We start from the raw sequence: 13,335 nt of genomic DNA on the forward strand, positions 1-13,335 counted from the left end.
TCACTATTATTCTTTGCTATGAAAAGGATGCCCCTTTTTTTTGTGAGAGCATCTATGGAACATAACCTTCACCCTTTGTATCTGAACAAAGCCAAATTACCCTCCCTTTTACCTCTTTTAATCCTCATTCACCTAGTCTTTTCCCTGCCAGTTCGCTTACCCATATCCTATGCTTACAAGCAGGTATGATCTTATTAACTCAGATTTCTTTATCTGTTCTTCTTCTTCGCTACACATGTTGCACTTATTGCCGGGAGTCAAGCTAGCCGGGCTGATGAGGTGTTACCTCGAAACCGGTCCGGTCCTCGGATGCTTGATTCCGGTCTGGGAAAGATATGGCTGTTGTAGTTCGGACTGGACTGTTCCCATGGGGCACAAAGTCAGAGCTGATTTACATAAAGCCATTATCTGACCCAGGGTGGTGTGGAGTGCAAAAAACGATGGATTTAGGCCCAGATCCTTGTACTGGGGTGAATGTAAGACATTGATCTACATTCTGTCCATCAAATTGTTTTTTGTAATTTTCTTAGTGACCTCTTCAACCATCAGTTTGTCACTGAGACACAAGCATGTACCTCTCTCCGACCCAATTCATTCAAGGGGATAGTTTTTAACTTACTATTTGCCACGGGTACTTCATTGCGTCCACCTGTTTTTTGGTTAATTAATCATTTTACACAGTTTACATTATGTTTTGCATGGTTTATTTCTAAATGGTGTGGATTCCCACTATCTCTGCTACTCTTGCTCTGGAGTCCATCCTTCTAACAAAGCATCCCAACTCTGAAATCCTCTAACTACCCCCTTTCTTTGTAATCGTACTCCACATTTCAGTCTTTAGTAATTAACTGCATCGCTGCTGCGGTGATTTTTGCGCTGTGCGGCTGCTTTCGATTAACCGCGATTCATGACGAGCTCAGCTCGTCATCCGCACACATCACCCGTGGCTGATGACGAGCTGAGCTCGTCATCAGCATCGAAGGGGTTAAGGCCCATGCTGCAATGCAGGTATTTTCCAACAATACTTCTACATTAAAGTCATCTAATAATTAAAATACAAAATAAATTAAGTATCAAACAGCATACGTTTAAGAAGTAATCTGCCAGTGTCTGGAGTAACCTGGCTGGTCAAAGGCTTTTGTCTTCTCCTATGAAGGTTTGCAAGAAAAAAAAATGAAACAAATATCAAAGGTTGAGGACTAACAGTTGCTATGGAATTCCCAGGTATAGTTACTGCAAGGTATGATTATCAGCTCTGACTCACTGACACGTGACAGCATGAGGTAATAGGAGTGGCGAAACAATAGTAAAAAGAAATTACAGCCATTTCGACTTGCTATCGCTAATAACATTGGCTTGCTGTCTTAATCTTATGGTTTTTGTGGATTACATAACACAGCAGTGTAATATGGACACAATCCTGCAAGAAAACACAGATCATGGGGCTGTACACCATTTGTTAAAGTCTGCTGATGCATTTGCATCAGAACAATCAAGTATTTCGACAAGTAAAACATTGTTTGCATACTATTTGAGGGTAGACGGATGCCAAGTACAAAATAATTATCTGGGATCCGCTGCTGTACGACAGGCTTCAGGGGTTAGAATTAATCTTTGCCTTTGGTCACAAAACATGCATTAATTTCTTTCCATACTACACATTTTAAATCAAATGTATTTATTTAATTTCAAGTGTTTTATATATTATTTCTAGCTAGCTTGGATTGAAACAGAAAGCTGAAGTCTAGGTGTTTTATAGGACGTGGTCTGCCATTAGTAATAATTACACACAGGAACAAATAAACCCTTCGAAGAAGCAAACCTACTACGCAAATGTTATTGCATAATGACTATAGAAAAATTATGCTGGCACATCATCTTTTTGTCTAGGTCAGAATCTGTATCATTGGAGTATTCAACTCTATGCATCCTCTTGACAGCAAACAGCAGATTGTAGACTTAGGTGTAAGTTACAAGAAGACAGGCCACTGTTCCTTTTCTGGTGATTGTTATTTTCCTGTGCTATGGAGGCTGTCCTCTGAAAGCGTTACTCAGTGTAGAGTTAATTTATGGTCTTCGGTGATGATCAATGAATGCTATCTCTCATGAGATCGCTGGAGACATCAACTATTCCTTCACTGAAGACCTAACAAATGAGTCAAAGTAACTGAACTCCTCATTGAGCTCTGCATTGCATTTTTAGAATTTCAAAACTTCTATTAGGATGCTATGGAAATGTTCTGTAAATTAGAAGCGACAGGTTTGAGCTTGGGGTCAACTGCGAGAGAATATAGACTATGAACAATTCATACTTCTAATTTCCCTTATGGATGGGAGATCAAAACAGTTAGTTGAAGATATTGAGAATGGAAACGTGTAATCAAATTAATTAAGGAAGGAGCATAACTATTGAATTTGCATTTATTACATTAGAGGATTCCTAAGTCCATACATTGAGGTCATAAAGTAATACTCTACACTACCAAAACGATGTAGCTGTGGATGAGTAACCTTTTAGGGAACAGCAACGTAGATTTTATTTGCAGTCTTTGGCGATGATCAGTAAATATTGCCCATCATGAGATCTCAAATCACACATTTACAACTCTTTCATTACAGACCTAATGTAGGAGTCAAACTAACTAGTCTGTTCAATGATCTCTCCCTAGCATTTTTAGAATATTCGAAAATCTATTAGGATGCTGTGGAAATGTTCTGCAAATTAGAGAAATAAGATCTGAGCTTAAGGACACCTGCTCCATAATCCAATTTATTAATAGATCAACAGAGCTGAAGGTATTGGGGATGCCAACATGTAACACAATAAATTCAGATAGGAGCGATACTATTTATTTTGCATTTATTAAATGACATGATTTTTAGGTCCATAATTTGAGGCAAGAAAATAATATTCTATACTACCAAAGGGGATGCAATACTATTGTATGGGCCTTTTGGACACTATGCACGTGCTAATCAACAATAAAAGTTTTATTTGCTGTTGGTGTTACCCAAGGCAGGCGCGTTAAAAACAAAAAAAGTATGACAATATGCACGTGCTAATCAACAAAAAAAGTTTTATTTGCTGTTGGCGTTACCCAAGGCAGGAGCGTTAAAAACAAAAAAGATGCCCTCACTCAGTGCGCTCTCTATACTAAAACACTGGTATAAGCCTGCCACACAACCAAGGTGTACCTGAACACCTCTGTAATTGGGATCAATGACTTGTGCCGTTTTATTACCTGTTCACCTGACTGTATATTGATATGTTTTATGTATTTTATTATTATCCTTTCATGTTAGTGACTACTACATTGCTCCCATTACCTCTGTTCACTCCTACTGCCCCTACCCTGTCATTGTGAAGCGCTCTGATATCTGTAAGGATCTTGTTCGCGCTATATAAAACTTTGAATAAATATGACAATATGCACGTGCTAATCAACAATAAAAGTTTTATTTGCTGTTGGTGTTACCCAAGGCAGGAGCGTTAAAAACAAAAAAAGTATGACAATATGCACGTGCTAATCAACAAAAAAAGTTTTATTTGTTGTTGGCGTTACCCAAGGCAGGAGCGTTAAAAACAAAAAAAGTAAGACAATATGAAAGCCAGATCCTTTTGGTGCCGATTATATTTTTTTAATCACAATGTGAAGTACCTGCCATTCTCGAAAAGCTAATATGGTTTTTCTGTCAGCGAAAGGCAATATGGACTACTTCGAATAATCCAAGTTTTTGTTCTTTCCTGCTTAAAAAAATACCTTCAAGTAAGAAAAGGAGTTTCCGGCCAAAGAGTTCCACTGTAAGAGAGAAGACGGAGGATATGCTCCAATTTGGATTCCAGTGCTCTACCGTATGTTTTACTCAGCTGACAATAGCATTTACCTTTATTTGTAGCATGCCACACAAATAAATTTAAGCTTCAGATACAACAATATACAGTGGCTTGTTAGACACTGAGGTTAGTTTCTTGCAGCACTACCAGTGTACTGTATGTGCCAGGATGTATACCAGTTGACGAACTCCAAGTTGCAAATTCCTTGCATTGCCTCTATGTGTCTGGAATGCGGTTGATCACGAGGGATGCTCTAAATTACAAGATCATGACACAGCACTGACGTCTATGCCCTCCAGTAAGAGCATAAATAGTAAATTCTCTTGAAATTGCATTAGCCTTGTCCCAAATCGTACTTTCTTTTTGGCCAGCCCTCAACTAGGATGGCAAATACATGAGCTAAACTTACAAGTTACTCAAAGTCTAACTTTCGAATTGCAGCAGTCAGGTCTGAATTTTAGCCCTTAAAAAAAAAAGGCAAAATAAATTGCCAAACACTCTAAATGCCTGATAGTGAACATGCACAACGGGGCTTTGTCTGATCCACAAAGCCTTATTCCTGCTAATAGGCTCAAAGAAAATATAGCCGGACTATGGCCTGGGTTTTTGATGTACAGCTCTCCAAACCAGATCTCAAAAAGGCACAGGAAATTGCTTTGAAACATTGGGCCTTGAAAAGATTGAGCAAGGCTTAACCATCATCCTACTTCACAACCAGATAGCCACCCATGGTCACGTACTCTCCCGCTGGACAGTTGCATCTATGGAGGTAAGAGAGGGTCTTATAGACAACTCGGGTTAGTTCAAAATACTTATCTAGGACTTTAAGTAAGACTAAAATGCTGGGTCCACATCAAACTAGCACCACTCCAACTCTAGATTCCAATGATAACATTTATGTATGAAACAAAAACACTGCAATGGGTCTACTTGCACTGACAAACTCGCATCACTCCGCGAACAACTGACCCTTCCCCCATGGTATTGACAAAATCCATCCCAAAGCCCAAACTCCATAAATAAACAAGCATTTGCAATACAATAGGTCTCGCATTAGGAGAGTTTGAGCTATTGGTATTGTAAATGACAATTTTTTAAATTTTTGTGTTAATTTTGAAAATAGCGAAATTAATAGCTTTGTCATTTACAATACCAATAGTTTAAACTTTTCCAAATGTGACACCTAGCATTTGTAATGCAATATGTGTTGTACTTACGTGACTTAGATGGTATTGATATGACAAATAACAATGGCTTTCATTTTTTTAATAATTAATAGTTAAATAAAAGTTATTGTAATGTATAATGGCAATAGCTTAAAATTTTGTAAATAACTTTTGAGAAGATTATGTTCATTGTATTTTATTGTGACGAAAATCCAAGAACAGAAGTGAAATATTAACATATTTTTGTGACATTTGTAATAACTCTTGAAACATTGAGACAACATATTTGAACCAGTTGTTGTTGAATGGCTGCACAGATTGATGCTGTGGTGGCGCATAGTGATGCTGTGGTGGCGCATAGTGATGCTGTGATGCCCGAGTGATGCTGTGGTGGCGCATAGTGATGTTGTGATGCCAGAGTGATGCTGTGGTGATGAGATAGATAGAGGGAGGGAGGGCGACAGGCCGATAGAGGGAGGGCGACAGGCCGATAGAGGGAGGGCGATAGATAGAATGAGGGCGACAGATAAATACAGTGAGGGCTAAGTAATATTAAAACATTACTTTGATCTCTTTTTGCATATTCTCTTTATTGTGCATAGGTGACCTTGGGTGATAACCGGAAGTCGTTTAATAAACTGTAAAGGACGCATTTCATGATTCATGAGACACTTGGACTTAAACGGCCACCGACTGCCTCTTCTTGCTTGCATGTAACTCAGGAAAAATGCTTTCAACAGATGTGCCCGACCAAGTATCTTCCCACCCGCGAATGAAAGGCATTCCATTCTCCCACAGTCACAATGTCTCGCGGTGTAAAAGCATCATGGGAAATGGGGTTGCGTGGAATAGGCCTGAACCGAGAGTTACCACTTAGGAAATGGTGGGGTATTTAAAGAGGGGTTCGATCACTTGAACAGTAAAACAGTGTTAACAGCCCCCTCGTGTAAACACAAAAGTCGGAGAAGCTTTTAAAGCCAACACCTTGGCTGCAACAGAGGGAGGGCTGGAGTGGCAGGGTGGGAGGGGTGCAGGGGTAGGGGAAGAGTGACAGAACAGACCCAGCTGGATTGTTGAGGTGCATCACTGGTGCAAAAAAATAAAAGAAATATACAGTTGTAAATACGGCATTAGTGCAATTGACAATCTTTAAAACTACTGCAAGAGAAAGGTCACGTTTAGTGCAGCAAATGGTGTATTACGATATCAGAGTAATCAACCATTAGCGCGTTTATCGGAAAAAGGGACTGTCCAATCAGAGTCCTCGGAATGCAGTTTAAGACTACCCTCTTCTTCACTTTTACTATAGAGTTTATTGCAGACTACTATAAGGGGTAACAGCACTGCACATTGGCATGGACATCATTTGATGTCAACAAACATGGGGTCAAGCTTGAAATGACGGATGGAAAGAAAAAAAATAAATAACAAACGCATTGTCAACAAACATGGGAAAACACAGACACGGCCGTGAAAGTGATCAATGGGGAGACGACAAGCTGCGCGCCCGTGAGAAGCGCTCTGTGGTGGGGAGGGGCTGTTTTGAGAGGCACACAGGGACAATCGTGGGTGCATGGTAAGGAGAACAAGCTCTCAGCATTGCTGTTCTGGGGCGTGCATTCCTTTAAAGTCTGATGCGGGGCAGGGGAGCGGATCCCTTTGAAGCCTGATGCCGAGGCCGATGGTGTTTGATGTGCATGCGCCTGGCTCACATGAACTATACCCGATCCGCAGCAGTTTGGGTAGACTTTTGAAAGCCTCACTAAAATCTCGACAAACAAGCATTGATAAAGCAATGCTGTAGGTCGAGACCAAACAAAAACCAATGAATCCCTGTGTGAGACCACTCTATATCTTTGAGACTTCTCTGTGGACTAACGCACTGAATGCCGACATATGAGCATAACAGTCAAAGTTTCCATGATCAGTGGGATTCACCCAGTATCCTGTTAAATACATAATATAATAATAATAACAACAACAACAATAATAATAATAATAATTTGCTTTCTGCACAGCACATATTAAAAGATTTCTAACTCTTGAAACATTAGGAGGACAAAGCCTATGGAGTAAAACACTAGCAAAAACGTAACTGACAAACTATTAAATGCCGGTATTTATAGTATATATTATTATATTAACCCCTTCGCTGATGATGACGAGCTCAGCTCGTCATCAGCTACGGTGGTCGTGTGCTGATGACGAGCTGAGCTCGTCATGTAACGCGGCTTTTTTGGTCTCGTGACCTATCAATGTGCGCAAGCGCATTGAGCGGAGCGAGAATTCAAGTGGCCAAAATGCTTGTGAAACCAAGGGTTTCATTCCTGCGGTTTTGTTTGAGTTCACGTGACCAAACAAGCACGTGCATTCCCAGCCGCACAGCACATCAAAGGGCTTCTCCTCCCCTAACTATTCATGGCCGGCCGCAGGCCGGCGGTACTTTCAGTTTGCCGGCATTATCAGGTACGTTTTTTTTCACTTTGTCTCCGTGCGTGCTTTTTCGTTCTAACCTTCTCTAATTTCTCTCTTTCTTTGCAACATCGTATATATCTTCTGTCTAACCTTCTCTAATCTCTAGCTGTCTTTCATTCTATCTACAATCTCTCTGTGTTTACCTCTTCCCTCCCCTCTTGTTAAAATTTACATTAAATCATGGCTGCAGGAGTCTTCTTGTGCGCCGCTGAACCAAGTCGTTTTTTTAATACTCAATCACTCCCCCTCCCCAGCCAGCTTCCCCCAGGCCGTAGCAGCACTCCTCCCACTGCACTCGGCCCCTGCTGCTTCACACCGTGTCGCATTTCTCCTCCCCCCCTCCCCTTCTCTGCCTTCCCTCCTCCCCTTCTCTGCCTTCCCTCTGTCTTTGGATTGTTGTCACTGAGCTGCTCCACTGCCACACAAATGCTTAGTGTTCGGCTGATCTAATTAAGCTGTGCAGGTTGGGATTGTAGTTTGCATCAGCAGCGTCCGGTGCGAACTCTTACATAAGAAAGCGCCACTTGTGCCGAAAGCACAGATTTCTGCATCATGTATGTTAGCTCTGGCTCCTTGAGAAACCAGCGGCCATTTGTCACTGCCAGATTAAAAATAGAGCCAACTCTCAGCCTTGCACGATTTATATTTAAAAAGGCACGCATAACTCTGCGGGTTAATTACATTGCCGCAGCATTGTATGAAACTGCACAGGGCGGGCTTGTTACTCAATCATCTCCCAGGATTCGTTTTGCCAACAGCCACTTCATGCACTCCCCACTCCCCCTACTCCTCCCTCAAAGCAAGACATTTCCCAAAGCCACTTCACGCGCTCCGCAGGTCATAAACCGGCCCATCTGCTCGTGATTCAGCCCCCCTCCCTTTGCTGCCTGTCCTTCAAAGGCAGCTTGTAACCCGAGCTGCCTTCTGCCATTGCATTCTTAACTCTTTTTAAACACTCAATCATGTCACCACCCCGTCTTGTGCGCTAGTCGCCCTTCATGTTTTATGCACTTTTGTTTTAATTTTCCCCCCTTACTTTTGTACCACCACTTCAAAGTTGTCATAATGCGGACTCGAATCCAGTTCCCCTGCATCAAAGTCGACCACTCCAGCCATTACGCCAGAGCCTCTTCATTGCCCAGTTCTGCCTGATCAACCCCCCACCCCCTCCCAAATCACAGGCATAACGGGATCAGCATTTTCGTGAAGGTCACTTTATCCACTGTATAAGGAGGAAGCTCTTCAGATGGGCGGAGTTGTGAATAGTTCAACTCATTGCCCGCCGACCACTGATCAGCTGTCTACTCCTCATGACCAGGGAACCGTGCTTAATGTTTCAGCTTAGCGCCCGTTTTTATGTAAACACAGGTAATACAAACAATGGCAGCTGTAGCATTATTTTCACAGCAGGCACCTGCTCCCATAACTCGTTTTCTAAAATTTACATTAAATCATGGCTGCAGGAGTCTTCTTGTGCGCCGCTGAACCAAGTCGTTTTTTTAATACTCAATCATGGTAGCACAGTCTTGTGCGCTGGTCGCCTTTCATGTTTTATGCACTTTTGTTTTAATTTTCCCCCCTTACTTTTGTACCACCACTTCAAAGTTGTCATAATGCGGACTCGAATCCAGTTCCCCTGCATCAAAGTCGACCACTCCAGCCATTACGCCAGAGCCTCTTCATTGCCCAGTTCTGCCTGATCAACCCCCCACTCCCTCCCAAATCACAGGCATAACGGGATCAGCATTTTCGTGAAGGTCACTTTATCCACTGTATAAGGAGGAAGCTCTTCAGATGGACGGAGTTGTGAATAGTCCACAATACCTTAGATGTTGCCCCAGTGCTTAATTTGTAAAATATTAAGCGCCAGGACTCTGACCAATTTTGATGTATACATTATTCCTAAACAACTGTTCTACTCATCTCTAAATTAGATGAGCAGTGCCACCAAATGGTAGACTGTTCTAAGTATGGTGTTGACCATTAGATGTCAGTGCCGAGAGCACCGATGTTCCCGCTGATTAAACAAACAAGCACTGGCGTTGCCAATAGGTCTCGCAGTAGGAAAGTTGGAGCTATTACAATTGCAAATAACAATGCCTTTTATTTTTGTTTTCATTTTTAAAACAAAGGGCTTTGTCATTTACAAAACCAATAGCTCCAACTTTCCTACTGCGAGACCTATTGGCAACGCCAGTGCTTGTTTAAATTAGCCGCACACAGTGGGTAAAGCTGCCCGCAGCGATGCGGTTAAATAAATACCTAGAAACTTGAACTCTTAACTTATTTCAATAGCCATCATTTTAAACCAAGATGTTCTAAGGAGGACTATGTCAGCTTCAATAAGGCACAGTAAAGAGCACTGGGTTATATCAGGATTCCAACCTCTTTTTTCGCTACGGTATATGTTTTTTTTTTCTGCCGACTCTACCACCTCAACATTTTTAATTATGTTATTTTAATGTGTCAACACTCACAGACTCACTAGAACTAATCTCCTTCTCTCCAACACTGAAATTCAGAAACTTTCTTTCTGGGTCTCGTGCACCTACCTTCGGAATAAACTCCCTCATCAGCATCCACTTCATAGTCCCTTACTTCACCTTTAGGTCAACCATAGAAATTTGGCAGCGTAGATCATAGCTCGTGCCTCTAGACCATCTCGCTCCATTGCACTCAGTGCCAAGAGACCACAGCTTGCTTCACAAAGTGACCATAAAGACAAATTCAAGAAAAGTCTATTGCGTTATTACATCCAACGACCCGTGTACATGGAGACTTCAGCCATACAGAGGCAAACAGACCTGCTGTGGGAGAAGATAACAGATTTCACGATGCCAGGGATTCAAAGTCCACCCAATCCACCTTACAAACAATGAACACAAAGTCATTTGTTTGCATACATTATCGGTTCAGCAGTACACAGATTACTGAGGCGCTGTGCTGGTATCAGCCTCAAAAATAAAATCCATTTCAAGCAAAGACATTCCTGCCATTACAAGGTTCCTGTTATTCAATGCAATTCTAAGAACTACACAAACTGCCAGCGAAATACCTATGCAAACTGAAAGCAGTTTAGCCTTTTTCTGGTGATCGTCAAACGAACAAGCATAGAATCGTTGAAAATTGTACAGTATCCAGTTGCTACTCTTCTAACAAACATGGCTTTACTCTACAGCCACGAGGTGCCTAGTCGATCAGCTTAAAGTGCTGCATTAGATAAGTCTCCTCATTTTCATCCTTTCTCGACATCCAAATAGTATAAAAGAAAACCCCCAAAATAGAACAAAAAATAAAACGTAAAAACGCGATATCGTTTTAAAATCTTGGGAGAGATAAGGGCTGCCTACAGCCAAACCCTAAACAATTTTCAAATTGAGAAGGAGTCCAATAATAGACAATAAGAATGGTGGCGAAATTCGGAGAGAAAAAACGGTTGGAGATAATAGGCAAATTACTTTTCCCCTTAACTTACAAAACTATTTTTGGCATTTCGATAGGACTTAATTGAAGGTTGAAAGTATAAACAAGAAACGTTCTAAATGCAAAAGAGAAAATAAACACTTGTCAAGGTGTTACAAATTAACAAAATAATCAAAGCAGTCCTGCTTGGATTCAGCCCTTTAAATATTATGCTGGAGAGAATATATACATTTTTTTAGGTATCGCCTGGGCATGTGAGGACCTTTTGCAATCAATTCAGCCAAAGCTGAATGCACGCGCGTCCAGATGGACAAAGATGGCTGCTCGCGCCATTCACAATGTTAAACATGAAAGCGTATGGACAGAAAAATGCATGCGCATGTGGACAGCCCAACGCCATCTTTGTTTACTTTAATGAGCGTAAGGATGTGCACACGTGCGCGCATTTTTTCTGTCCCTTCGCGTGCATGTTTAACATTGTGAATGGCGAGAGCAGCCATCTTCGGCATGCTTTCGCTTTTGCTCCCTCCTTTACGTTGCATTTTTGTACCTTGGAAAGACCATTATCGAAATATGGCGAGTCCATATTATAGCGTATTTTTTCTTGAATTAGGGCGTGTGTGTGTGGCACTTAACATACAGTGCTGCCTATACAAAAAGCGTCAGAGGCACCTATTCTAGGCTCCTGGTCCACAGCTTGGTTTTCTACAGCCTGCGCTAAACTTTCAGAAAAGTAGAGGAAGTTTGAAAGCTAACTGACCCTTCTACTTTCCATCCTGGACTTCAGGTTCAGGCCCGAAAATACAGGCAGACTCAAGACTCAAAGCCGCTCCCAGCGCATGCGTGGCGAAGCAGCCGGCGACCCCTGGCCCCAGCCCAAGGAGAGCTGGGAACAAGTCTTGCCCAAAGCCAACCTCCTCTGAGTAACGGGGTTGCAGTGTGCCCTCACCGGCGCCGCCATGGAGAGCAGCCTCCCAGCCCGCTGCCAACAGCTGCTGCGCGCCTGCGAAGAGGGGGGACTGCGAGCCAGAGGGCGGCGGCTGTGGCAGTGGCTCATTCCAGTGCGGCGGGCGTCTTCCCCGGGAGGTCCAGCCGGAGTGTAGTGTAGTTCCTATATTCCCAATAGGCTCTGCACATTGGAATGACATATCGTATAGATTAGACGTAGTACTGAGGTCGACTAGGTCTCTATCGCATATATTAAACCTAATAGTGAATGCCAGCCAGCTAGCTCAGAGGTCACTAGAAACTCTCGAATTCACAACAAGGCATTTGTTTCTGACAACCGCATAAACATGACAACTTTGTTTCCCAAGATTAAGAAATCTATCTTAGAGTCGCGGAAACAATAGATAAGTATTTCACTCAGTCAATTGTGCATGCTTCGAGACAGGCGTTTTCAATAAAAAGGGTTTATTGAACAGTCTTCTTTCTCAGGCAAAAGAAGTTGAACGGCTACAATCGTTAGCAGACTGCAAAGTATAATGCGTACAGCGAGAACAATATTATAAAATAATACTGTAGGGGCATGGTATAGTTTCTAAGCCATATAAAAATACATACATAAATAAAAAATGACAAAAATACTCAACTAGTGTTTTCTAAAATACGGCTACTCCAATGTACCTAACCTAAGCCTAGTACACGGGAAGAAGTAAGTATTGTGTAGCATAGGTTTAGCATTCTTTGCCAAGAATCTATCCAAGATTTGTCTAGGTTCTAATCAGCTCCATTCCTTAGTTAGAATAAAGGAGGTCTGTATCTGTGTCTCGAGACTCGATTTCCCAACACCCCGCAAGGGGAGCTTGGAAACACTGGAGCTGGATTCTTGGTGAGAGAAAGGCAGCCTTTTGATCAGTGCATCAGCTGGAGGGTCTGCTTCCTTCGGTACTTGCTGTAGCGAGCTGCATCGGGCAAGTAGATAGTCGACTGCTCCGAACCACTGTGTCTTGCTAGAGCAAGTGAAGGTATATTTATACCGTGAAGGTATATTTATACCTTGAAGGTATATTTATACCCTGAAGGTGTTTAGGAATGCGAAGGTGTTTAGGAATGCCATAGTTTGACGTGAAATCGGGCATATGAACGTCATGAAAGAACCCCTAGGGAATAGTTGTTCTTTGTAAAGTAACAGAGTTCTTGGACAGATCAATATTCTAGCAAGGGGAAGTCCCCGACTGCTTAACCGCTTCAGCGCGGCACAAATTCCTGCGCTGTGCTGAACGTTCCATTGGGCTTATGGAACCATGACGGAACTGTTCCGTCATGAGCACAGGCCAACCGACGCTCATGACGGAACCGTTCCGTCATGAGCATGGAAGGGGTTAAGCTGGTTTTCCAAGAAGTCGTTGTGATATTTGGTACAGGTGGAAGGAACCATACCTGTATTTGGCCTGCATGGGTTATGTCTAAATAAGGGCTGGGTTTCTATGCCTA

The 13,335-nt window shown here is 42.2% G+C and overlaps 1 protein-coding gene across 6 annotated transcripts in view; it reads right to left on the reverse strand.

Moving 5' to 3' along the window:
• Window positions 1–13,335, reverse strand: part of FNBP1L (formin binding protein 1 like) — a 659,713-nt gene that overhangs the window by 620,022 nt on the left and 26,356 nt on the right. The window contains exon 1 of one of the 6 annotated variants that reach the window (XM_086953911.1): window positions 10,029–10,153. The exons of 3 other annotated variants lie outside the window; for them this stretch is intronic. In XM_086953911.1, coding sequence (XP_086810037.1) covers window positions 10,029–10,064 — 36 coding nt within the window. In that variant the 5' untranslated portion in view covers window positions 10,065–10,153. Of the gene's footprint in view, window positions 1–10,028; window positions 10,267–13,335 lie in introns of those variants that run through there. 2 more of the 6 variants (XM_086953915.1, XM_086953912.1) reach the window with 2 other exon arrangements.

Source organism: Lissotriton vulgaris, chromosome 1_1 (genome assembly GCF_964263255.1).
Source record: "Lissotriton vulgaris chromosome 1_1, aLisVul1.2, whole genome shotgun sequence".
Classification (NCBI taxonomy): domain Eukaryota; kingdom Metazoa; phylum Chordata; class Amphibia; order Caudata; family Salamandridae; genus Lissotriton; species Lissotriton vulgaris.